The sequence below is a fragment of the Corvus brachyrhynchos genome, unplaced genomic scaffold (assembly GCF_000691975.1).
Source record: "Corvus brachyrhynchos isolate BGI_N302 unplaced genomic scaffold, ASM69197v1 scaffold14, whole genome shotgun sequence".
Lineage (NCBI taxonomy): Eukaryota > Metazoa > Chordata > Aves > Passeriformes > Corvidae > Corvus > Corvus brachyrhynchos.
The window spans coordinates 11,085,612-11,111,586 of record NW_008239110.1 but is presented as its reverse complement, the minus strand read 5'-3'; the positions used below and the strand labels follow the sequence as shown (position 1 = coordinate 11,111,586).

General features: G+C 38.8%; 1 protein-coding gene across 1 annotated transcript in view; it reads left to right on the top strand.

Annotated features, from left to right (window-relative positions):
* The window catches only part of ROS1 (ROS proto-oncogene 1, receptor tyrosine kinase), a 72,065-nt gene that overhangs the window by 11,737 nt on the left and 34,353 nt on the right, over nucleotides 1-25,975 (top strand). The window contains exons 10-29 of the mRNA XM_017739397.1: nucleotides 1,389-1,511; nucleotides 2,468-2,652; nucleotides 3,752-3,849; nucleotides 4,387-4,898; nucleotides 5,513-5,725; nucleotides 6,582-6,692; nucleotides 7,192-7,373; nucleotides 8,360-8,551; nucleotides 13,772-13,872; nucleotides 16,034-16,248; nucleotides 16,606-16,760; nucleotides 17,342-17,504; nucleotides 18,330-18,592; nucleotides 19,407-19,470; nucleotides 20,137-20,336; nucleotides 20,807-21,018; nucleotides 21,526-21,812; nucleotides 22,743-22,919; nucleotides 24,747-24,964; nucleotides 25,380-25,521. Of these exons, the coding sequence (XP_017594886.1) occupies nucleotides 1,389-1,511; nucleotides 2,468-2,652; nucleotides 3,752-3,849; nucleotides 4,387-4,898; nucleotides 5,513-5,725; nucleotides 6,582-6,692; nucleotides 7,192-7,373; nucleotides 8,360-8,551; nucleotides 13,772-13,872; nucleotides 16,034-16,248; nucleotides 16,606-16,760; nucleotides 17,342-17,504; nucleotides 18,330-18,592; nucleotides 19,407-19,470; nucleotides 20,137-20,336; nucleotides 20,807-21,018; nucleotides 21,526-21,812; nucleotides 22,743-22,919; nucleotides 24,747-24,964; nucleotides 25,380-25,521 (3,813 nt within the window). The remainder of the gene's footprint in view (nucleotides 1-1,388; nucleotides 1,512-2,467; nucleotides 2,653-3,751; nucleotides 3,850-4,386; nucleotides 4,899-5,512; nucleotides 5,726-6,581; nucleotides 6,693-7,191; nucleotides 7,374-8,359; nucleotides 8,552-13,771; nucleotides 13,873-16,033; nucleotides 16,249-16,605; nucleotides 16,761-17,341; nucleotides 17,505-18,329; nucleotides 18,593-19,406; nucleotides 19,471-20,136; nucleotides 20,337-20,806; nucleotides 21,019-21,525; nucleotides 21,813-22,742; nucleotides 22,920-24,746; nucleotides 24,965-25,379; nucleotides 25,522-25,975) is intronic.

Genomic DNA, 25,975 nt, shown 5'->3' with positions numbered 1-25,975 from the left:
ACAAACAAACAAACCCTATGCCCCCAAGACCCACACTTTATGGGGGTGGGGAACCACCCCACTCCCCTTACTAGTCACCACTTAAAATTTCAGTTGTTTCCCCCTGAATTGCACAGGCACTGTGTTTTCTCTCTGTGCTGACACAAACAGGAACAACCCTTCCTCATGTTATCATGTCCAGAAATGGTGTTACTGCATCAGGTACTGACATGTGTAGATCTGGGCCCTGAGAAGGGCTGGGGAAAGAATCTGATTGCTGCCGTAGATTGCAAGAAATGTTACTTGAAAAGAGATAAAGAGGCAATATTGGCCTCTTGTACTCTGCTCTGAAGGCATCATTATTGAAATTACTCACAGTGTGTGCATCATGTGAGAAATACATGCAGCTCAATCTATGCAGATTATCTGGGAATAAATTAAGACAGCATTTGATCACAGTTTTGTGATACCCATATGAGGAAATGGTATCTGATTGCAGACAGCTGCTTAAACTGGAGTGGAAAAAAAAAAGGGAAGGATTGTTTGCTGATGGAAATTAGCCAAAATCATACTTGAAATAATACACCATCTTTTAAATGAAGGTAACAATCAATTTAGCAGGGCATGTGCTGCATTTTCAAGGACCTGAGATACAGAAGTGAGGCAAGCTATCTTTCCCAGAGCTATGCATAGCCCAGACAGAAGGTGCGGATTTACTGCAGAGGTTCTGATGTAAATTGCTTGGGCCTTTATAAGCATGAGGTCAATTCATGTGACCAAAACTATCCTTGTTGACTTTAAATTCTATGACTATATGAGGAAAAAAATTATTAAGTTTATCAACTTTGAAGCAGATTATATTATCCCATTATCATCTTTACCTGTGAAAGGTACTTGTTTCTTGAATAAGTCACTAAGCATTACAACGAAACACATGGAATAAACGTACTTGCATTGCTTTTCTCCAGCTCTGTGGGATAATATTCTAGTTTGACTGGGGCTTTCAAAGAAGTCCAGAGGGGTTAAATATCCTATTTCTGCTGCATGTTGAAATCACATGGATATCTTAGTGCCTTAATTTCCTTGAGTCAGAGTGGGGCTTTGGTGCTCCAGCTTACTTTCCCTCACTAGGGAACTGACTACTGTTGCAGGAAATGATGGTGTGAAATTCACATAGTGTGTTTTCACCCTGTGGGAGGAGCCAGAATCAACTGTAATGGTGAATAACCCCATACACTTTCAAAACTCAAAGACTTTAAGTTTTGGTCTGTAACTGCTAACGTAAGAATATACTCATGCATACAAACGTTTGTGTACACACGCATGTGCATGTCTATTAATGATGTATCTGAGTTGAGGAAACATAACGTGTTGAGGTCATCTAAATTCTGAATTCCTCTGTTTCCCAGTTAAGGAAAAAGCAGCATGGCTTTTTCTATCCAGAAAAGAGTCTTTAAGGAAGAGACACACAGAGCATTTCCTTGAAGCTGCTCAGTGCCTGCCAAATGGTACTATACACCACAACATTACAGGTAAAATCAGATTGGGCTCTCCCCTTTCCTGTCAAGTGTGTCTAAGACCTCTTTTCACCAAGGACAGAATGTACCTCACATAGCTTGAGACAGTATCCAGTCTCCCTTTACAGCTGATCAGGAGAAATAGAAACTTTCAGGACATGATTTGACCTATTTGAAGTGACAGGCACTAGGAAGAGATTAATCATTCTCCCCAGTGCAACTTTTTCTTCACTGTATCTAGGCAGCTGGTTCATCTCTTACATTTGAGGTATCTAAATTGAGGTAAGATGAATCCACGTTTCCCTGTGATTAATACATATTTTTTTCTCAACATGAATATGGGGAAAGTGGTTCAAACTTCTGAATAAAATAATGCCATGTGTTAAAAGACAGTGTTAGTATGTCAGCATACTAATGAGGCATTTAGTAGTTGAAGTCACCGGACAACCATGTTATCTCGAATTACTCACCACTCTAATGTTTCTTATCTATACTGGTCCTTGATGACAGTGTGGAGATCTGAGTTTATCTACCAAATTTCACAGAGCCACAAAGACTCCAGAGAATGAATATTGCCCCTGACTAAATAGCCTTTGATAGTGCAGAGGTGGCACAGATTATCTCAAGCTTGAATTCTAGAGTGAATGGTGCTTTGTGAAGAGATGCCAATTGCATCTGTTTGACCTGTAGAGGGGCAATCAGTGTCGGTTTGCATATTACATGTCCTCTCTTTGTCTGATTACCTTTCTGAAGGGCAATTCTCTATAATAATGTCAATTACATAGCAAATGGGAATGTTTCCTTATTATCTGAAAGAAGACTAGAAGTGTGGAGAAAAAACAGTTAACTTTTCTCTGACGATGATGGGTTGCAGACTGAAAAATACATATTTTTAAGGCAAGTAGAAAAATTAACTGAAAAGCTGAAACATTTCTTCTATTATCTGTGTGCACATATCTTTCTATTTTTAGGAATTTCTGTGAATATTTATCAGCAAGTTGTCTATTTTTCTGAAGGGAATTCTATCTGGGTGAAAGGAGTTGCAAATATGTCTGATGTATCTGACCTAATGCTCTTTTATGCTGGCTGGGGGAATATTACATCCATCTCAGTAGACTGGCTTTACCAGAGGATATACTTTGTCATGAGTGAAAAGGTAATGCTCTAGTGCTTAATTAATTTCTTACTTCATTTGAACCATCATGTGATTAATTTTACATGAGAATATATGATTTATGTATAGATATGTATGCACAAATATAATTACAAAAATATATTTTAATATAAAATTAATATTCACATATTTCATCATTTTAAAAAGAAGGAAGGCTTGACTATCATGTCATAGTTAAAGTAAACACCCTAGATGGAACTCTGGCTCCTTGCCTTATTTTTCTCCTTAGTACATAAATGTTTTGGTTTTTGAGACTGACTTCACACCCTCCTCATACCCAGTGCAGACACACTGCTTTTCCCACTTAGTTACCCATCTAGCCTGTTCATTTCCTACTCCGCCTCAGGAGGTGGTCAGATATCTAGACAGTGATTATAATGTCTGTCCTAATTGACAAAATATGTGAAGTGTTTCATACAATGGCAACATCTCAGATTACAGCTGCTTCAGTATGAAGTAAAAATGGAGATGGCAACCCTACACTGGATTTCCTACTCATGAAACATGAGTTACACTAATGGTCAGACTTTGCATGTGCCTATGTAGTCCTCTAATGTACAAAGGACTAGAAACTTGCCCTAAATGGTTAGTGGGGGATTTTTTTTTTTTCTTTAGTTCTCTTGCCATGTCTGATTTTTCACTTACTGCTCAGGGAAGAGGGGGACAGGAAAAGCAGTAGTGATGAAAAGATACAAATGAGTTGTAGATGAACAGACTGATGGCAGAGATTTCTGAATCCCAAGGTATTACTTCCAGGACCAGAAAAGCACTTTCCTTCCCTCCCAGATCATCTTCAAAGTACAGTTTGCCTATACCCTCCAAACTGAGTATAGGCAGTTGGATACACACAATTTTCCCTCCAGCTTAGAGGTATGGCTGATGGCTCTTTCAGAGTAAGCTGTCATGGCTTTGTGTACGAGGGTTATACTTGGCTGACTGACAACTCAGGAGCCCAGAAGGACCTAGGACTGTGAGAGAGGTATTTCACTGTGTCAGTCCCCTGAAAGAATTTCAGGTCAGCTTGTCTGCTCATTAGCAAGCACCCTATGAATGCATCACCTGCCTTTTTCTCATTCCCCAGATACATGTCTGCCATTTAGAGAACTGCACGGTAGCTGAAGACATCACTCCTCTTTATGTGACATCCCCTAGGAAGGTTATAGCTGATCCCTATAATGGGTAAGTGAACTTCTTTGAGCAGTTGGTGTCAAAGGTCCTATAAAGCTCCTCTCTAATTTTCTCCAGTTCATTGGTCATCTAGGTTCCTGTTTCAAGCACTTAAGTTAACAAAACAAAAGTGCAATTGGCAACAAGTAACAAACTACAAAACAATTGGAACAAAAGTGGTGCCATGCAGCGTTGTTTTCTGCATTTTCTTCTTTAGGGCGCTAGCAGAAGAGATAAAGCTTTTCCAATACAGAAATCTGGGTTTCAGAAATTTCATGCTCTTATAAACAGGAAGCTCTATGAATTTTAAATTTTCATGCTTAACATTTAAAGTATTACGGAAGAATATTCTCCAATAATCTGCTATCCAAATTCCCAGAAGGTAAAAACTGATGTGCCTACTTCTCCCAGGATATATATTAATAGTGCCAAAAGCATTTTTTTATTGTGCATAAAGACAGGCACATCTCTTAGCTGCTAAAATATTTGTGGCTCATCTGCGGACTTCTTGCACTGTAGTTATTTGGGTTTATTTTGCTCTATGGCCAGTTATATTTTCTGTCTCCTGGAGGATGGCATATACAGAGCAAACCTTCCACTCTTTCCTGGCACTGCCTCCACAGCTTCACCAGTGGTGAGATCCAGTGCTCTGAGTGTCTTCATGATCAACTTCCAATCTAAGAGACTCATTTTCTTCAACAAAACAGAACAGGCCTTTGTGTCAGGTTTTTTTGATGGTTCAGAGTTTCACACGCTGCGATCACACGTGCCATTTAATGACATGGAGAGCTTCGTTTATGAGGATAACACATTTACAGTCACAGATGGCTCGGCAGTTTTCCATGAGGAGGTCTCTCCAGCGGGAAGTTCTAGCTTCAATGAGTACATTGTGGACTGCAATTTGGTGTACCCAGAATACTTTGGCATTGGCAACTTGGTTTTCTATGGGGCATCAACTCAGCCTTTTCCTTTACCAACTGCTCCTCGTCTTGTCACGGCTCTGTTTGGATTGGACCGAGCTGTGATCAGCTGGAGACCACCTGAACGCACTATTGGAACCAGTAAGTTCAGTTGATTCTCCCTGGAAGTCCACTTCTTTTCTTTCTAGAGAAGTAACTTTTTGACTTCCCATTTCTTCATTTGGGCTTTAGGGACTTTAATAGATGATCCTAATGGAAGCTATGGAATTTTCCCTCTGTTTGAAAAATTTAGCCCATAGTTTGCCAGTAAAATAGCTAAATGTTCTGTCTAAATTAATGCAAGTTCATATTGGTAACTCATACATCCCCTGCAAGGATTTTAAGGAAAGCTTGATCTTGAGTACGGTATGGAGTAGCAGTAGTGTTGGGTGCTGATATCACACAACAAATGCATGGCAGAGATGTAATGACTTTTTATCAGTGACTGTGCTATGATTTCTATCCTCTGTGCATGTGTCTTTGAAGAGTAGAAAATTACCTGGCCAGGGAAAATTTTTGTTCTTCTATTATCTACTTGGGGGATTGAAGTACTACTCTTGGTTGGTCACAAAGGTGAAGAGTGTACATTTTTTTTCCTAATTCCACTGACACTGGCATTTTTGAAAGGAGTCTCCAATATACATCTTTCTCAAAGAATATGTATCACCAGTTACAACCATCTGCTCCATAATAACACGATTATTTGCTTTGCACAGGTTTATCTGCTTGGCAGAACTGGACCTACGATGTGAAAGTGTCACCTCAGCATCCATTTGAGGAGGAATGGATTGTCTCAAATATTAATAACACAAGGTTTACAGTGAATGGGCTGGCCAGCTTCACAGCATATGAGGTGTCAGTTAGAGCTGTGTCTCCAGCTGGTGCAGGGCCATGGTCAGAGTCATTTAGAGGTACAACTTTAGAAGAAGGTGAGAATTGCTTTGTCACACAGGAAAAATGAAGAATGAATTGTGTATAAATCTTTCCACCTGGTAAGGCACACACTTTGGGCAAAGACTGCAAAATAAGGGGCACAAACATGTTTTTCTTAGAAATATTAAAGAATACAGGATAAGTAAATTTGGTTTTAGTTAAAGTAGTAGGATTCTCAAACTAGAATAATGACATTAAATATTATTTATGCATTAATATTGGTACTTATCTACATTTTTCTAATGCAGATATTCTATCAAAAACATTATTTGATACAGTACAAGATGTGTTATCCCTTTCCATTGCTCTGTAAAGAACTTTCTATGATGAATAGGTTTGTGCAGTGCCCTGGGGGTTAATGACAGCTCATGGAAAAGTGAAGCTCACCAAATGCTGAAAATCCTTGGTTCGAGCATAGATAATAAGGGGAAATGGATGTGTGCAAAACATCTGAGATTTGCATGTCTTTGGAATGTTTTCTGAAGCCTAATTCACCTAAATTAACCAATGTCTGAGGGGAAAATAGCTTCCAGCTTAAGGTGCTGGACTGGCTTAGAGGTGACTTTTGCCTGACTTTGGTAAGGGCAGGTCCAAACCCACAGTGTTTTTTAAACATCTAATAGGATTCCAAATTGCCTTATTGTTCTGGATCTGAACCTGCCCTGAATCTCTGAGTTTCTCAAATTATGAGATTTTCATGCATTTCTTCTTTGTCCTTTATTCCTTAGGACAAGGGCAGTTTTAAAGGTGCTTCTGTAGCTTTCCAGAAACAGGAACTGCTGCTACTGAAACACAAATATTACACATTAATTTCTTGTTGGTGTGCACAACTGCAGTTTTCTTCCTTTACAGCCAAAGAAGAACCATACGTGTTGGCAGTGGGGCCTAAAGGTCTCTGGAAGCAGCAAGTGGACAGCTACGGGCCAGGAGAACCTCTCTATCCTCATATAAGAAACATTTCAGGTATGCACTAAACAAATTGCATGCTGTTCCTACAGGCTTTTTTTGGCATTTATTAGCTCTCCATAAATTTCGCCAACAGAACTGAAAGACAAGAGTTCTCTAGACTTCAATGTCGTGCAGTGCAGTGCAGCAGCTTCACTGAGCCAACCCTTTGGGTTCATCCCCTTTCTTCTATTTTATGAGTCAAATTAATCCTTAGTGGAACCCTTCTGGCATCACCACAGTCAAGCAAACTAAAACCAACTCTCTGAACTAGATAGTTCTGTCTCCAGCATCTCAATATATGTCATGTATTTATAGTAATCAGGGCTATATATGTACTATACATGTACATTATTGCCTATGAAGAACAATCTACCCTCACGTTAGCTGAGCCTAACTGTGCATTTGTATTGCTTTTTAAAAAGCTGAAGTTCCTGGATGCTTTTTATTCTTTAAAAAATGTTTTTTTAATGTACATGCTTGTGTAATGCTTAACGTCTTCCTTTTTTTCTTCAAGACCTCGATTGGTATAATAACACTCTTTATTGGATTAATTCCTTGGGGGAAGTTCAGACCTGGACATTGAACAAAAGAAAGGGCACCACTGAGAACACTTGTGTATCTGATGTCAGAAATGCAAGGATGTTGGCCTTTGATTGGTTGGGTCAATGCTTGTATTGGGCTGGTAAAGCAAATACGGTAGGTATAGCTGCACTTCTTAAAAGAAAAAATCCCGTAAGTCAACAATAAAGACTGTAAGGCAGTATTTGGGAAAATAATGCCTACTTCTTGCAACCTGAGATACATTTGGACCTTTGCTATTATAGTGTAGAACAAAGAGCCCTTTTTTTCCTTAAGTGATTTTCCACAGTTATACAAAAGTTTGGGGTAAAATATTCACTAACATTCACTAATGCGGGATACTGAATTCACCAGGTGCAAAACAGGCAAATCAAACATGCTATCAACAGTTTTGTTGGATTCAACATAATGAATAAAATTCATTATGTCATTATGTAAAATAAATGAAGATCATGAAAATGGAGGCTGGCCTGTTGATCTCAGCCAAGAAGTAGATGGACTTTATTTTAATCAAATTTGGCACTATTTGTTTACACAGAGATTTTCGAGGTTGACCTCTGTCCTGTCATATTTTGCAGATCACTGCAGTTAAAAAATAATTACAATTGCACTTTGTACACTCTCATATCAGGAACACTGACATGTGAATTATTTAAAAGGTATCTGACTTCAAAATTGTAGTGCTAATTTATGCAGCGCTGTCAAATTATGCCTTTCATTTCTTGTAAGTGCAAAGTCAGAAGCTGTTTTAAAAACTGGAGCTAGGAGGCCAGATTTCACACTGCCTTGCACCCTCATTTACACTTGTGAATAGTGAATATGAAGTGGGTGAGAAATTCTGTCAGACAGAAGGCTGCCAAAACTGGGAAAGCTAAGGGAAAAAGCTATTTCAGCTTTTTTCTTTTGTTACTTTCTGGCAAAAATGAACTAATAATTTTGCATTAGTCTTCATCCTTTTACTTTGAATGCAAAAGGTTTAGGCTTTGAAAGCCTAAGGCTTGCACAGTCTTTTGATAAACAGCTGTGGAAGTCACTAATGTACACTCAGCTGATCATAGCTGCTGATTTAGATGTGATGCTAAAAACAATTCTTTTGTCCCCAGATCTACAGAAAATCACTACAGGGAGGCCATATAGATGTTGTGGCTCATGTTGTGTTCCCAGTGAAGGATTTAGCAGTGGATTCAGTAAATGGCTATTTGTACTGGGCCACAATGTATTCAGTGGAGAGCACAAGATTGAATGGAGAGGAGTATCTCATGTTACAAGAGCAGCTACAGTTTTCTGGTAAACAGGTGACTGATTTTTTACTTTTCTTTCTTTTTGGAGTGATGGGGTGGAGAGATGGTGTGTGTTTTAGTAATTAGATCTCTTGAATATAGTCAGTGTTTATAGTTGACAAAATTGTGGTTGTAAGGCTGGTCCTTCCCCCACGTGAAAGGTACTTCCTTTTTCCAAATGATTGAAGTCTAATGGTCACTTCTGGCTTTCACATCAAAATATGGAACCAGAGCTTCATAGCCTATTTTTTGATGTTCCCCAGCTTGCAGGACCTGACAGGGCCAGTTTTGAGGCTTAGCACTTGCCAGGGCACCAGAGTTGCACTTCAGGTTGCAGAGGTGCTGCTGCAGAAACAGGATTTACCTGTGGTGATGAGAGAGGGGGCATGGCATCTGCCCCTCCTGCAGCCCGGCACAGCTTGTTGCTGCTGCCGCTGCTGCAGTGCTGGTGAGGGTGCCACATCTGCCACTGAACGTCTCCATCTTGCCTGAGCCTATCCCTCGTGTGGTGGCAGGAACAGCAAGTCCCACACCTTGAGGATTGTCAAGGCTCTCCTTCCCCAACTTACCCCTTCCTTTCCCCATCCTCTCTTTATCCTTTGCCCAAGTCAGACACAGGCCTGGTCCCAGCTTGGCCCCTCTTGCTTTGCTCCAGGCTCACAGGGAGCTCCAGAAGGCTATGAAGAGGCTGGTGCTGAGCAGGGTGGCTCCTCAGGTAGAAGGGGGCTTCTTGCAAGAGTGAGTAAAGACACTGGACAGTGTAGAGGGAAAAATGGACAGAGGGTTATTGGTTTAGCTGTATTGGGGTGGGGACTGGGTCCCATGCAGCAGTAGAAAGGAGAGGGAAAATAGAGATGCTATTTCCATCTATGGCTCACCTATAGCAGAGGTCCTGTAGTATGTGGAAGCTCTTTAGCTCCCTTTCCCTTTTTTTTCCACAGACAACCTCTCTATCTCTGCTGACCTCTCCCCTGCCTTTCTTCTCCATTCACCCCTTTCTGAGGTCCTATCAAGTCTCTTTTAAAAACTTGGCTCACTGCTGGCTCCTCATAGATCATTGTTGTCTTCTCCAAATCCATCCTGCCTCTGCCACCATGTGAGATTTGACCTCATTCTTGGTAGGTGGAATTTGGTGTTACCTACACAATGGAAGAACTCTGACACTGAGTATTCTCCTCCTGAAAAGATCTGTCAGGGTCTTAGCATATGCCTGCCTTCCTACCTTCTTTCCTGCCTTCTTTCCTGCCTTCCTGCCTTCCTTCCTGCTTTCCTTCCTTCCTGCCTTTCTGCCTTCCTGCCTTCCCTCCCTCTGAACTTTTTCCAGGCTGTGTCCTGAGCAGGTCAGGCTGAGGGACCATGACATCCATTGGACTGCTTTTAGTCTATGGAGTTTCTCTGTAAGAAGAGCTGAATGCTCCACAGCACAAAGCACAGCCTGTGTGGGGTTGTACCCTCTGTCCCAAGTGCTGGAATGAGGCATAATTTGACTGCCACAGAACAAGGTCAGCACAGGTAAATTATTTCCTGCAACAGCTTACTTTAAAACACAGCTCTTGCTAAATAAGCCTTTGTTTTTATTCCATCTGTCATACAAATTGTGCTCCCATTTCACCAGAAGCCTCTCTATTAAAGACCTTTTCCAGTTTTAGAGTTCTATCTCTCTTGGTTATCTTTGCATCATTCCCCAGAACATTTCACTTTCCTTTCCCGAAAAAAGGAATTTGGTGTTTCTCTGATTATAAAAAAAAAGCCAGGCCTAGTTTAGTACATGAAAATGAATTAATGTTCAGACAGACCAGCTAATCTTGATGCCATGATGATTTTTTGCCTTTTCTTTTATACTCCTTTTATATACCTTTTTATAACTTTTGTATTCTTTTTTTTTTTTAGCCTACTTTCTTAGACTTATTTGTCAAGCTAGGAGACTAAACATTTTAGAAGCTTCGTAGCTAGGGATCAGAATGCCCCAGACCCCAAGGTCCTCTCCAGAACACATTCTGTAAACTGAGATAGAATCATCCAGGGGAGGGTTCCTCGGGGAGGGGGGGGTCACTTGAGCCTCTCATTGGAGAATCTTTGATAGATATGTTAATTAGTAAGACCTATAATGTTATACCCGATGGATTGTGTGCATTTTGGCATGTTCCACCTGGATGTGGTGCACCTAAGGATCCTTAAAATAAATACCGAGGTAAAATCCCTTTTTCCTTTCTAACCGTGTTTGACTCCTGATTTTAAGACCAGGAAAAGGCATCAATCTCACAAGTATGTTACATTCATAAGGGCTTGGGAAGAAGGAGGGCAGGTTCTGGTGTGGTACCTACTGTACTTGTAAACCTGAATACAGAAGAGCTATAAAACTTTTGTACATGAGAGAAGTCTCTGTGTTGCAAAGGATCAGTGTATCTTCCAGTACTAGTCTCCCTACCTCTGTGGAAGCTGGCTGGTGTGGACCGTCTCCATGGAAAGATATATGCTGTCCAAGCTCAGTGGCCCGCTTGGACTCAGCATATATCTTCTGGATGATCTGTTGCAAAGGACTGACAAGTTCCAGTTTATTTTAAGTGGCAAACCTCAACTTCCTTGCCCTCATCTTTTGATTCACTACTTGCTTCTCTGGATCACCTCATGCTAACCTCAGATTTCTTGTTCTTGCTTTCAAGAACCTTGGCAGCAATAAGACTGCTTGTCTGGTCCTGTCATTTTTTTTCTGCACCTTTCCCTATGTCAGTGATACCAGCCTTCAACCATTCACTTATTCACACCTCCTACAAACAAACATCTTCTCTCCTGCTTCTCTGCTGCCCTAATCTATGCACTGACTTCCTGAACTCAGCCTCCTGCTGTGATGCACACAGGCAAAAAGCCAAGTAAAAATGTCTAGATTGAGAAGTGACCAGTTATAGCTGACAGGTGTCTCTTTGTTAAAATAAAACCCAGAATAAAACTATCAGAAAAAAAGGACAGCACAGTGTTCTTTAATGGTGGAATTGTTGAGCTGGTCGTTATTGTCTCAATACCAAGTGGCAATATGTTTGCACAGGTACTAATATGTATCTTCCTTGCACAATGAAGTCCTTTACCTGAGAAGAATGCATCTTACCTCTGTATTAAAACACAGATGTAATAGCTAATTGCTGTTATCCAGCAGTTAAAGCATGTTCTCCACATAAGTGGTTCTTACTGGTATTTACCATCTGTTTTTCTAATAAAGAATTGCTGTTCAGCTGGATCTTCAGCAGTTTGTATCTGTACCTCCTTTTAGCTTGAAATCTGAATGCTAGGAATAGGAATAGAAGAGACTACTATGAAAATGGCAGGTTTCCTAAACAAATACAAAGGCAGAGCTTTGAAAGTCTAATTTCTTTGGCAGGAACTAGATCCTTTTATGGCAATTATTTTATTTTCTGATCAGTTGTTTAGCTCAGCTGGTGTGTATTGGCAGAGCTTGATTGATTTTAGCAGAGCTACTCTGATTTATTCCGACTTAGAATCTGGCATAGAATTTCCAAAGCCCTTAGTAAGTTGTTTACACTGTACAATATGACTAGAAAAAAAGTAATTTATAGGGGAGCAGCAAAGTGCATTATATGGAAGTGGGGCCAGGACCCTTTAGATGTGGTTTCTGTCTCTAGTCAAAAGGTATTTCAAATAGCTAAGCTTATCCTGCATCTTATGATGTTCAGTTACATTGCACCATCACAGATACATGTCGTGCCCAGAGACTAATACCTCTCATGAACTGGGAAATGTTTGCCTGTTTTTGAAGCATAACAGAAGGGAGGTGTTAAATTTCTGTCTAACTCCTGAAAATGAATTGTACAAATATTTATTTGCCTTTTAATAATGGTGATACAGGGATCAGGAGAAAGAAGATGGGCACATCTATAGGACAATGTAATAGATGCAGAAAAAAAAGTGGGGCAAGGAAGAAGGACCCAAATGCTTAAAAAAGCAACATAAATTCAGGAAGATGTCTTCTGGTGTTGAGCATGGGAGGGAGAATAGGTAAATGGGATAAAATATAGTACAGCTCACTAAATATACACTTGGGCACATACACGCTGTGAGATATTTTTAACAGGACAACCTACAGGAGCAATCATTCAAACCTTGCTTTTCTGACATACAATGTCAACAGAAATATGTCAAGAATGTGATTACATAAGGAGCAACAGACAACTAAGTGATATAGCATTTGCTTTCCTGTCATCATCTTCTGCAGTTTATTAATGAAGAGCTAGGAAAAAAAGAGGCTGTTCCACTTACATACATAATGGAAATTTAAGCTTATAAAAGAATAGTTACGACTAGTGTTTGCATGAGAAGTTTCAGAGCTGCTGGAAAACATGTTCAGAGAGGCCCCAAACAACTTGTAAGCTGTGCTAATGATATAAAATAGACTAAACTTGATAACATTTAGCCGACTAACTTATAGAAGCAAATTCTTTTTTATTCATAGAACAGATTATTAAATGTCTGATTTTTATTACTGTTGCATATGGTATTGAATCTGTTGTTTACTGCAGAAACAAGGAAAATCTATTTTGAACATTAGATCCTATTAAAAAGAAACAACAAATCTTTCACCTCACTTAAAGGAAGATGAAACATTGAAGTAATGAGCAGGAAGATTGTTTAATTTCCTGCCCCCTTTATTTAATGATAAATTATTTACAAAAATTTAAATATTCAAATTTCCTGCTTAGTCAAATAAATGAATTAAAATTTTGCATCTATTTTCCATAAGTAATGCAATACATTAAATGCTTTTTGTATAAAATCAAAGCTGGAAAACAAAGACAAAAGATTTGAAATACTTTTTTCAAAAGGTTATTATGACTTTCAGACTGGGTATCACCCATCTGTTTCAGATAAAGAATGTTAAAATACCAGGGGTGTTCCAGAGATTTTGATAAGTAGTTCCACTAATCACTTGATATACTATTGCCATCATATCTGAGGTACTCAGATATTCCAGGGCTGAACACTGTGACAGGTGTTAATAAAATGCTATCTAGAAAATCATCAGCTGCTATAAATAGGTGTCCACCAAGTACCTCATTATTTTCTAGTGCTATCTCTTTTTGTGTTAGAATGAACATTCATGGTAGTAATGTTATTTTTGCCAATAATGAGCTACTCTGATGTTGTCTGTTATGCCTAAGGGCTGAAGGGCTCTTACCTCAGAAGTGAAGATGTGTTCAAATTGCTGTTTGGACCGGTTTTTTCTAGGTGGTTGGTGTAACTTTGGATCTCACCTATGGTTTTCTTTACTGGCTTGTGCAAGATGGTCTATGTCTAAACCTATACAGAACTTCCCTCTGCAAAGAAGGGTAAGTAAATGTATAGCAGAGGTAAGGAAGTCTGCATTTATTAGGTTTTGGAATATTCTTTAAGAAAAAAATGTCCAGCACTGGGCACACTATTTACTAATTTAACAAAAATAAGAGCTAATGATCATGGCTAGCTGATAACAAACTGCACATTGTGATGGTTGGTAACACAGTTTTACAGTGAGAGAAACATAGTGTGGAACCTCAGCTGAACTGAGGTCGTGCTCATCAATTTTTAGGCTTAGCTTTAGGGAATAATTGCTGCTTATTGTCTATTTTATCTTGGGATTTACAACACTTGACAGCTTCCAAGTGCCTGAACCTCTGTAACTTGCTCATCTTTCATGAAGCTCAGGACTTGAACTGACACCACTTTCTCACCTGGGCAGGCTTTCCTCTTGACCATTCTGAACATGAAATGGCTGCATTATTCCTGAAAGGCAAAGTTTGAAAAGACAAAACGTAACAAATTATGTTTATGGTGCTTTATTATATACTAAAACCTTGAGAAAAATGATGTTTTGTTCTTGTGCCAGTTTGGCCAAATTTAGAAATATATCCTCTGAGAGAAGGCAGGTCACCACCCCTCCCCCACCAGGTTCGGGAAAGAATAAATTTTCCTCAAAGGAAAGTGAAGGAGATAAAAACTACTTAACAAACACACAGGAAAAAGAAAATAATGCTAAATAATAAAATCTTTCACTGCGGAGAAAAAACCTGGGAAAGTGGCAGAGTCCTCCCTTTGGTCTCCTCGGAGCTGGGGCTTGGCCCAGGGCCAGGCCCTCTGTGCTCAGTGGAAAGTTCTCCCAATGAGTTCTGATATTGAAGCAGTCCAGTGGAAAAGGGAGAAAATCCGAAATTCCAGGGAAGGGAAAAAAGTTCAACTCTCAGTCTCTCTTCAGAGAAAAAGAAGCTGAAACTGGCCAGAAGATGACCAGGAAGCAGCAAGATGGGTGCTTCCTCACTCCCCTGCCACAGCTGGAAAAAAAAGGTCGCTATCTCTGTGTGACCTTGAACAAGCTGAAAACTGCTTTGGAAAAGTTTTGCTCAGTTTTTCCTTCCCCCTCTCAGGCTTAGTTTAAAGGCATAGAAAAGCACAAAAATTAATTTCTGGGCATAGGGCAGTGATATGGGATACACATCATAAAGTCACCCTAAGACAGCTCTCTAAGTGCAAAGTGTACAATGCATAGTAGTTTGTGAAATTATGTTTTTGCTCCTTTCCATGTGGAGAATGCCTTTTTTTTTTTCAAGCATCAGATTAAACTTCTTAAACTTAATTGAGCAGCATCTGTATTGACATGTGCTCATAATGTGGCAGGCTGGATTTGTGTGGAAACAGCTGAATTTTCTGACTGATTTTAGACTTGCTATGACTAATAGTAAACACTTAAAGAATCAAAATATGTTGATTAGTTTTAGCTGGAACATACAACTCCATTGTGAACCAATTGGCAGCCATAAATCATTGTCCCTGGCATGCCACAATACAGAGATTAGAAGTAATCCAGCCTAATGAACCTGATGGTGTGTCAAAGCTTTTCCAAATTTGTTTTGGATGCCATGTGTCTAAGCTCAAAGACATTTCTGAGATGGCAAAATGATGCCTCTCACAACATACTTAATCTCCTACCCAGAAGATAAATTGGGATCTAAAAAGGCCTGTAAGTTTTGACACACAATATACAAGGCAGATTAAATCACCAGTGATCCCAGTGAAGAAAAATGTTAATAGAGCTTAATAAATAATGGAAGGAAACTAGCAGGGTCAAATAACTCCGGATTCCTGATGTAATGAAGTAGAATGAATCTCATGCGCTGAAGTAGACTTCACTGTCTCAGTGGAATTGCTGAGAGAAGGTGGGCTGATTTTTCAAAATACTCATTTTTCTGCATCTATGCAGCAGAATACTAAACTATTTTATAATTGTTTACCAATAAAATAAAGGGAATGAAGGCCTTTCTGTCCTTTCTACAATGTTTCATATTCTGAAAAATGTTCTGCTTTAAAGAGCATAAAGAAAACTTTTTGCTTTGTCTTCCTGCCCCGTACATGAGTACTAAGAATTTGAATTATAAGAAACTTACCAATATGTCAAACATTGCATAAATCTGTTCCCTACATGTGTGCTATCATTTTGCTAATTTCATGTTTCCACAGTTGTGGTAATGCCATCGTCACAGAATTTGCAGCATGGAGTACTTCAGAAATATCTCAGGGTGCACTGGAATACTACAGCGGTCGTCTGTTCTGGATTAATAGGCTTCGGTTCATTACAACCCAGGAAGTCAATCAGAGCCTTAGCATTCCCTTCTCACAACCAGCAGAGTTTACAGCCTTTACCCTTGTTCACACATCACTTAAACCGTTGCCAGGTACATTATTTTCTTTTTCTAAACTCCTCAATAAAGGTATTCATTGTCAGCCTGCAATTCTTCATTCTTGAAATTCTTTAGTCATTTGACAAAAGATGAGGACAAGAGGAACTTATTAATAAATATATCAGGATACACCTGAGATATATACATCACCTGATAAATATATCAGCATAATGTGCAATTATAAAAGCTGATGGTACGGATATGGATAAAAAGAATTCATGGTGTTGTTATTTATTGTTTCTATTTAACGACGGTTTACAGAATTTACTTTAATGTTTTAAGTCACATTTCAATAGTCCACCTATTCCTCACATTCTTTAGATTATTATTATTTCTTCCATTTATGGACAGGAAACTTTTCTTCTACACCAAAAGTGATTCCGGATTCAGTGCCAGAGTCTTCTTTCAGAATTGAAGGAAATTCCTCTAGTTTCCACATCACATGGAGTCCCACAAAGGTGGAATGGGGAACTGTCTTTTACTGCGTGGGATCAAAGGCTCTGCAAGTGAGGACATTGATGCAATCTCTTCCTATTATCTGCATGTATTACTGCATCTACTTGCTAATATATCTATTTTTAAAAAGAAATAGAGTTTGTTTCTTCTCCAGCATTTACAAATTGGTCAAGAACCAAACTAAATTGCAAACAGAGTGCAGGCTGTCCAGTTCTCCACCACTGCAGCCAGCAGTGGCTCTGGGCTAGCGGCTGGAGCATGAAGAACCAGGCGAGGAGTTCACGGTGATCGAAGATTCATGAGAAGGCCTCTCACAGTAACTCAGAGACAGAAGGGTCCTCTGAGATTACAGTGGGATAGCCTTTGCCTGAATGTGAAATCTAGCCTTCATCCACCCTTAACTTTAGTGCATTTGGCAAGCTTTACTTTAAATTCAAAGAGCAGATTGCTGGCACATTGCTACACGTCACTACAGTGCCACAGGAGTTGGTGAAACAATGACCATTCACAGAAGAGAAGCTGTGTTTTGATTTAGTTGACCAGTTTGATGAGGGAATTTTGGGAAACTGAAGGCCTTTCTGAGCAGGAAAAGAGTCTTTCTTTATTTTGTTCTATTTTATTCCATTTGCAGTCTCTGGAGAGTGAAGGATGCCTCCATCCCCATAACCTGACAGTGCCATCCTACCGAGTGGATTGGCTGGAACCATTTACACTCTTTATTTTTTCTGTCACTCCATACACATACTGGAGCAAGGCGCCAGTGACATCTGTAGCCCTTCGAGCCCCTGAAGGAGGTACTGAAATTTTAAATCTTGTTCCTCACGTGTAATGTGTACTGGGAGCATCTCAATGTCAGCAAGTGAAACCCTGGAGAGGGATGAGCAGCTTTCAGAGCTAGTCAGCTGCAGGCAGAGTTGCAAGGACATGTTTCTGAGAATCTTTGGCGATTATCTGTTGCAAACACAAATGCAGACAATTGAAGTAATAGAACTCAAAACAGAAAATGCAGGACAATATATCCCCCATGTGCCTGTGACTACAAGCAAGAAAGAGAAACTGAATTCATTACTATGAACACCAAAGGCTGCATTTAATATCTTAACTACTTACTAGATTTTTAATAAATGTTATGAACATTTTACTCTTGCTTCAGTATTTTTGCTCTTATGCACATCAAAATTAAGTTAGCTAAAATATAGTGTTGAGTGACAACCACTGAGAAAGTTTATGAGATGCAGTAGATTTTAAAGTGAATAGGAGAGGGCATAGAATATGGTCTGTGTTGTGAAAATTTTTACACCCCCATAGTTACATACAGGACTTGGCTAAATAGATATGTCCCAATCTCAGTAAAGGAGTGCATTTTTTCTCTGTTTATACAGCTCCTTCTTTTGGTTAGGCAAGTTAAGATCAGATATCCACACACCAATGAAAAATAGAAAGGAATTACCATGAAGTTTTAGAAAATCTTCTGTAGTTTACACGTCACCAATTGCTATATGTCTCTGTCATAACTGGGGATGTAAAGCTCAGGCTCAAAACTCAAAGAGTTAGTTATGAGGTAGAGTTTGTGTTTTAATAGGAGTATTTTGTTCTGTGGATTTTATTTTTTTATACAGTTCCTTCAGCACCTAGGAACCCTAGAATATATGTGTTACAAAATAATCTACATGACAGTCATGGGAAAGTCCTTGTGGAGTTCAGGTGGGACAGACCTGAGAGGGACAATGGAATATTAACTCAGTTCAGGATTTACTACCAACTGTTGAATCAGAGCAGCACTGCTGGCACTTTCACAGAGTGGACTGAAAGCCATGTTAAACCCACCCAGATGCAGTTTTCCCTCAAGGATGTGCTTCCCAGCCTCACAGTAAGGTTTCAGGTATGAAAAATTACTAAGCTTGTCTTGTGCTAGATGGTAGATGCTATCTGTGCCGTCTGATATGTTTGCCTGGGAGATGTTTTTTTGGCTTGGGGCAAGAGCTTGTGGTTTCTGCTTGTAGAACTGCTGATTTGCTGACTCACCCGTGGATACCTGGCTTAACCTTTTTTGTATCATATTGTTTACTAAATGGAGAAGCCCAAAAGAAACTTTTCTAGAGGTTTCCCCAAGCCGCTGCTAAAACCTGCAAGTTGAACACAGATTCAACTGATCTGGTGGAGAGTGACAGGGCTTTTGAACAGAGCCACGGTTTGAGAAATGCAAGGACTCACATGCCTTCCATGGAAAGAGGCTTCCAGTTCAAAACTTGTGAAGAAGTCATATTTTCATTGTGATAGAAGTTTTGGAACATACAGAAAGTGTGCTTGAAAGACAAATTAAAAGCATGAGAGCATGTAATAGACCAGATACTAGTAGGGGAGAACACCATGTTGGTTGCAAGGGCAACAAATAGTAGGAATTGTTCCAGGCTGGGAAAGGAAACCAAAAGACTGTCTGGAGTCCTTTGAGCTCTAATTGTTAGATGCAGCATGGATTGTCAATCTCTGGGCCACTGCTTAAAATGCTCTTCATAGCCACAGTCCCAACCTGAATGTAGACCTTAAACTGACCAACACAGCCCTAGGTCAAACAGAGCACACACTTATGTTCCAAGATGAACAGAGAGGGGTGGTGTCTCTATTGACTCTACAGGCTCTCAAATGCAGTCCTTTATTCTGTTATTTAACATAAGTATCAATCTCCTGTCCCACAGGTGCAGGCCTTCACCTCTGTAGGTCCAGGACCCTTATCTGATGTGGCAGAGAGGAATTCATCAGGTATGGATGATTTAGTTGCCATCTCATGGTTTGTGTGCAATAGCTGGTGAAAACGTCAGTACAAGAATTTGGCAACCTGATAAACAGCCTCCAACATTTTATGTGACATACAGCAGACACAATGGAGGAAATGGTTACATCCTCTGATATGAAGGATTAACACATTCCTTATCATTAGATTAAATTTTGGGATTGTCAAGCCTTTCCTCAAAACTATGCTTAATTAGCTTTTTTGTGCAACTTCAGGCTAGCATGGAACAGTAGGTTTTCACCTGTAGCCTGCATACTGCTAGAGATCATAAAATATTTCTAATTAGACTGTCAAAGTTTACCAAGAGAGTCAGAGATTCACTAGAGATCATAGGCTATTTCTAGTTTGGCTGTTAAAGGTAATTAAATGAGCAAATCTCTTTTACTATGCTTAAATCTGTTAGGTAAGCATTCATAATGCCACTGAAAATATCTTAGTAGTTTGACTGTGATGACAATAGGGCATCTCCTTATTTATTTACTGTGACATACACCCAAATACAGTAAGTTCAGACATTTATTTGTATACATTTATAATACATTTATTTGTATCTTGTACTTGCTTTTCTTATCATTGACTGTGATTATCTAGGATGGAGGTTTTTTGTAAATTCTTCTGTGCCCTTTTCCTTCCAGATCTTTTCCCTGTCCCAACTCTAATAACTATTTCTGCCAACAAGTTGTTTCTTACTGACACAGACAGTGGTCGTACAATATGGGAACTTTCAGCAAAGAATGTAAAGGGCATCTGTTATACTGCTAATGATGACAAAGCATACCATATCATTGAGGATTCTCTTTTTATTCTGAATATACAGAATGCTTCAATGTCTCAGGTATTCCTTTATTCACTCCCTTACTTGAGAGAATCTAGGAAAGTACGTGGCCATTATTGTCATTATTTTATGGCCAACTGTGTTTTTTGAAAAAGTAAGAATGACCAGAGTATACCATTGTTAAAGTAGTCTTATCAATCATAAATGGTTATACTGACATCTTCCTTGCTGATATTTTATCAGATGTTTAATTTGAAATTTAGACTAGTAAATAAAAGAAGTTTATATTTGTATCACAATTTAATTTAATTTAATTTACTTCATTCTAATTTCAAGAATGTGGAAGCAACAATTGATATTTGTGGAACAATAGTTTTGATTTGTCTAAAAATATTGCCAATCCATGACACATCTTTATATTTTGACTTCTACTTCCCAAGCAGACATTTTTCTTTCAGAAACAAATTGAACTTCATAATGTCCTAATATCAGGTTGGAAAGTTCTGTCCTTTTTTATTTTTTTTCTTAAGTTTTTCAAAGATGCATATCTTCACAATGTCACAGCCATCACAGTTGACTGGATTGCAAGGCATCTCTTTGTTGCCCTGAAAACGCCACAGAATGAAACTCAAATATTTGTTATTGATCTTGAGCTCAAGAAAAAATCTCTAAAAGCCTTGAACGTGCATCTGGGCAAAAGTAATTCAACTGTATCATCTCTGTTGTCCTATCCTTTCTTAAGGTAAGGTGCATATTACTAATAACTCTTTTAAAGCAAATTTTAGACATGATTTTCATCAAAACTTGAACTGTTAAAGACCAAAAAGGACTTTCAAAGTAGATGAGTTTTGGCATTATGTAAATCTCAGAAATTTCTGGATGTAGTACCACTTTGGTACTGCTAATTGGTCTTGGGCATATCTAATTTCAAAAAGATGTCTGTGTTTGAGTAAAGATTTCAAATTATGCTTAAATACTGGTAGGTTCTTCTATGTAAGTAATGCAAATGAAACTCTGCACCAGACAGCAATTTTTTTTACAGTAACCATTTTATCCAGAATAGTCAGTTACTGTGACCTTCTATACAAAAATAATCATTTGGCATCTGAAATCACTTTGCAATTATGTTGCTCTAGTTACCTGATCTTAAATGTTTGGGAGATTTGTGACTAGCTACTCAGACTAGAAGTGCATTTAGATTGGTTGGGTTGAAGTTTTTCTACTGAAAGCAATGTATTTTCTTTGCTAGCCGCTTGTACTGGATGGAAGAGCTTGATAATGGCAGCTGCATCCTTTATTATGATACTCAGAATAACACCGTGCACCACATCTTGGGGCACGGGTTGGTAGAAAAACAGATGAGGAACTACTGCATCTGTAATGTCACAGAAGCAGAGCTAGGAAGACCTCTGAGTATAGATTTGTCTGACTCCAAAAATCCCCAGCTGCTTTTTATCAGAGGAAGAGATGAAATATGGGCCTCAGATGTGGATGGTTGCCACTGCTGGAGAATTACCAAAATACCAACTATTCAAGGTCTGAGAACTCTTTTATTTTTCTAGGTAGTTTGTGATTCTTGCTGTCTCTTACTTCAAACAACATTCATTTCTGAAAATAGCATTCATGAAGCACTTTTTAAAATAAAACTAATTCCTCTATAGTCAATCTGGACAAAATGTTTGTGTTCTGTGTTTCCAGTTGTGTACCCTGTTATACAAATGAGGAGAAAGAGCAGTGTGAGGATATTTACTGATGCAAGTATGTATTCTAGTAAGATGTAAATCAAAAGAGATGCTACGACCTCAAGTGCTACTTGTCAATAGATTTCACTTAGAATATTAACACATTATTTTGCTAGGGTTTCGTATTAGCTACACCTATTGCAGTTTATCTCAATGAAAAGATACAATAATGACTTACACCTGAAAATGGCATTGCAGACTTCAGTATGTGGGGAAGGTCCGTCACACAGGTAGGGTCTCATATGACAAATTATCCATGTTTCACTTCTTGTGATGATAACATTCACTCTTGGTTACTCGGTTTTCAGCTCCGTTCTGGAGGTGTGCTGGTAAAGCTGCTCTGTTACCAGAGGAGCTGTCTTAATTGTTTCTGGAGACGACAGATCATGGTGGTTTTCATCTTGGACAAAAGAGCAAAGTTTCTTTAAACAGGTCTTGCTTTTGTGTTTTACTTCTTGTGTTTGTTAATTGAATAGCAGTTCTCATAGTTATGGGAAATAAAACGCCTTCAGATCTACATTTCTAAACTGTAATAACAGTGTCTCAGCTTTACGAGACCCACCGGATAATATCAGAAGTCTCTTCTCAAGGGGAGGTCTTCGAGGATACAGTATGGCCAAGATACCTATATTGACAAACTGTGAATACAAGCACCCATCTGCTCTTGTAAAATCATCTGCTCAGGTTTGATTTTAAAACTTAACTGTGCAATGTTTTCCTACAGGTAATAAAATTGGCAGCTTGACTGCAGATAACAAATTTATATACTGGACTGCTGAAACAAAGGAATACACTGAAATTTGGCTAGCAAATAAAGAAAGTAGAAGACACTTTCTTCACAAGAGAGCAAACCATGCACTGAAAATCTTAGCTTACAGCTCAGCAGCACAATCATATCCAGGTAGAGGGGATCTGGCTTGTTTTGTAAATGTAACCAATTTATTTCAGAGCATGTATTTAAGTTGCAGATTGTGCTACGTGTATTTGTGTAAAGCATGCTTCATGGATTCAGGTACCTTCTACAGAGAAACAATTTGCACATTTTTAAAAGGATGAATATAAGGACTGGCCTTCTGTTGGATATAATGGAAGGCCATGATGATGAATATTGCCCCTGTTTGTTAAATGCCAGACTATGCCTATTTTCAAAGTTGTGTCAGACCTGGAGATGTGGAAAAGGTGGTGCACATTACAGCACAGAAAAAGAGCAAATATGTTCCACAGTGTTGTAGCAAGAGTTTGATAGTGATCCCTGTTATGACACAGATTTCTGAGTTTGTTCACAAGTACATAAAACTGAAAAAAATCTGTCCTTCTAAAGACAAAGAGATATGAAATCTGCTTATTAAAGTGATTTATAAAGAAGTACTCAAGAGACAATTACAGGTTATGTTATAGTAGACCCAGGCTTCACTTAGAACTCATAATATTTTAAACAAACCATTGTAGAATGATAATGAAAGAAATAAAACCTTAGTTTTAATAGAAAATTAGGATTCATGGTACCTATAAGGATTATCTTTGTAAATGCAGAGGTTTAGAACAGCTACTAGCATGATGAATATATACAAAATAATTCTTGAACTCCAGTTTTGCATAAAAGAACTGGCAAATATACAAGAGAATGTTCTAACAAGATGGACTTCTTTGGAATAAAAAAATTTCACATTCTTTCGAGTAGCCGGTACAGTCATGCCTGCCTGCAGCTGCTCTGACCAGTGCTCAGGCTATCCTTGCCAGCACTTTGGGCATGTTTGTTCTCATGAGATCTGTGTGGGCTTGGCATTGATGCAGGAGCTTGGTTTGGCCCTGGTACAGAATGTGCCAATCCCTATCCCCAGGGACAGGGTTTCCTGCAAGAGCTGCAGGTTTAGCTGGTGCAGAAAGGGAAGAACCAAATTTCAGTCCAAACGGATTATTTCTACCCAGAGATCCCCACAGAGACTTTCTAATTTACATTGTCTGCTGCAAATATATTTGGAGGAATATGCATGAACCTGACTTTGGTAGGAATGGCAGGGTTTCTCACTTTGGGAGAAAAGATCTTGACTATGAGGTCAGTTGTTCTGGCCTAAGGGCAAGCATTCATCCTTGTACCTTCTTCCCTGTGCACATGCCTAAACTTCTTCCTTCTTAGCAGGAAGTCTATTTAATATATTCTTATTTTGGTTTTGGAAGTACTTCGAGTGATGAGGAATTTTCTTTTATTACTTTTTGGTAACTGTCAGTGTAGTTTTCCATTGTTTTCTCCCTACAGACTCCTTTTCTACCTCCCAAATTTATCTCTCCTTACCACGTTACACATGGAAACCTTTTTGGAGCAAAAAGCAGATAACATTTAATTACTAGAGAAAGGCACTGTCTATTCAACAGATCTGTCTTTCCTGTAATAGGCAAGTTTGGGCTCGTCAGTATGTACTGCCCTTTACAACACAGCAACTTCAATTTGCATTTCCATCTTCTACTTCAAGAAGAACCTAATTTCTTTATTAAAGTTGTATCTTACCAAAGATAAATGAGAGTTTCTTTGAGGGCCACTATTTTTGTGTCCATGAAAGTAATCAAATAAAGTACTTTCAGGTGGGATTTTCTTCTGTTTCTCTTTGTGAAAGCAGAAAGAATACTTTGTAGCTATGTTTTCTCATAAGAATGGTGGTAGAATCCCAAGCAAGTTTGAATTGGTCCAGCCATAATTAACTTTTTTTTAATCTTTTGATGTCTTTCCTAGATAAAAGATGCCTGATTCTCTTGCCAGCCACTGAGAAACCTACTATCCTTGCTGCCACTAACACCAGTTTTACATTAAGCTTGCCATCTGTCACACCACAGCAGCTATGCCCTGGCATATCCCAGCCTACCCCGACACACCTGGTATTTTCCAGACAAATGACAAACAACTGTAGGAACTCAGGATACTGTTTGTTTGCTCCACAGCAAAAAACATTGGTATGGCTATTTCACACTGAAACGCGTGGGGTATCATATATAAACAGGGAATGGGATATCACTTCTAGTAATTTCATGAACCATTTTGTAGCTTTCTGTCATGAGTTTTTCCATTTCTACATCCCAAAAGTAACTGTCTTTTCTCTCTTGTATTTGCTAAGTGGTAGATACCTCAGTTTTCCTTTGTGCAAGTACCCCTCTACTCTTTGGCTTGTTTTTTAGTATGTGCTTTCTTTTCTGTAGGGACATATTACTGAAACTGTGATTTTAAGGACCTTTTTTTAAACACTAAAGTGTATTACAATGCAAAAACACTACTATATTATTTTTTTAACACACATTTCATTGACGTTTCTGGGTTAACATATGACTCTTCTCTAAGAATGCATGTTTATTATCTGATTTTGACTTACAGGAATATCAGGGTCCTATTGCTGTCTTAGGCAACCTACAGCCATTTTCGAGTTATGCCATACAAGTTGCAGTGAAAAACTACTATTCAGATGAGGAAGCACTGCCTGTGGGAGAAGGCACAGTTGGCACAACTCTATACGGAGGTTTGTTTCATATTTTATTCTGATTTTGAACAGAGTTCTCATCTCAGAGAAAGGTGTGTGCAAGTTTGGGCTGTAAATCAGAAAGCAGACAAATAGTCTGCTTAAAATGTAACCTGTGTAGATCTTCACAAGGTTTTGGCAAACAGACTTGATGAATTTCTAAGATTCATAAGACATATATATATATGTTCTTTAATGCTTTGGCTTACTGGCTTACTGGCTTCCTGAGGAAAGATAAATTATGGCTGAAAAGTGACTAAACAGTTGCAGTTTCTGCCTTGGACCACATCTTTAAATAAATTGTATTTGAATGTATATGTGGTTCTGTATGTTTAAATATCTGTGTTATGTATTCATTCAGCATTCAGATTTTTTTCCCTTGGCTTGATGTCATTTTCATAATTGCTGTTTCTAAGGGTAATGCAAATTTGTTTTGTTGTGAACCAGGCTGAAA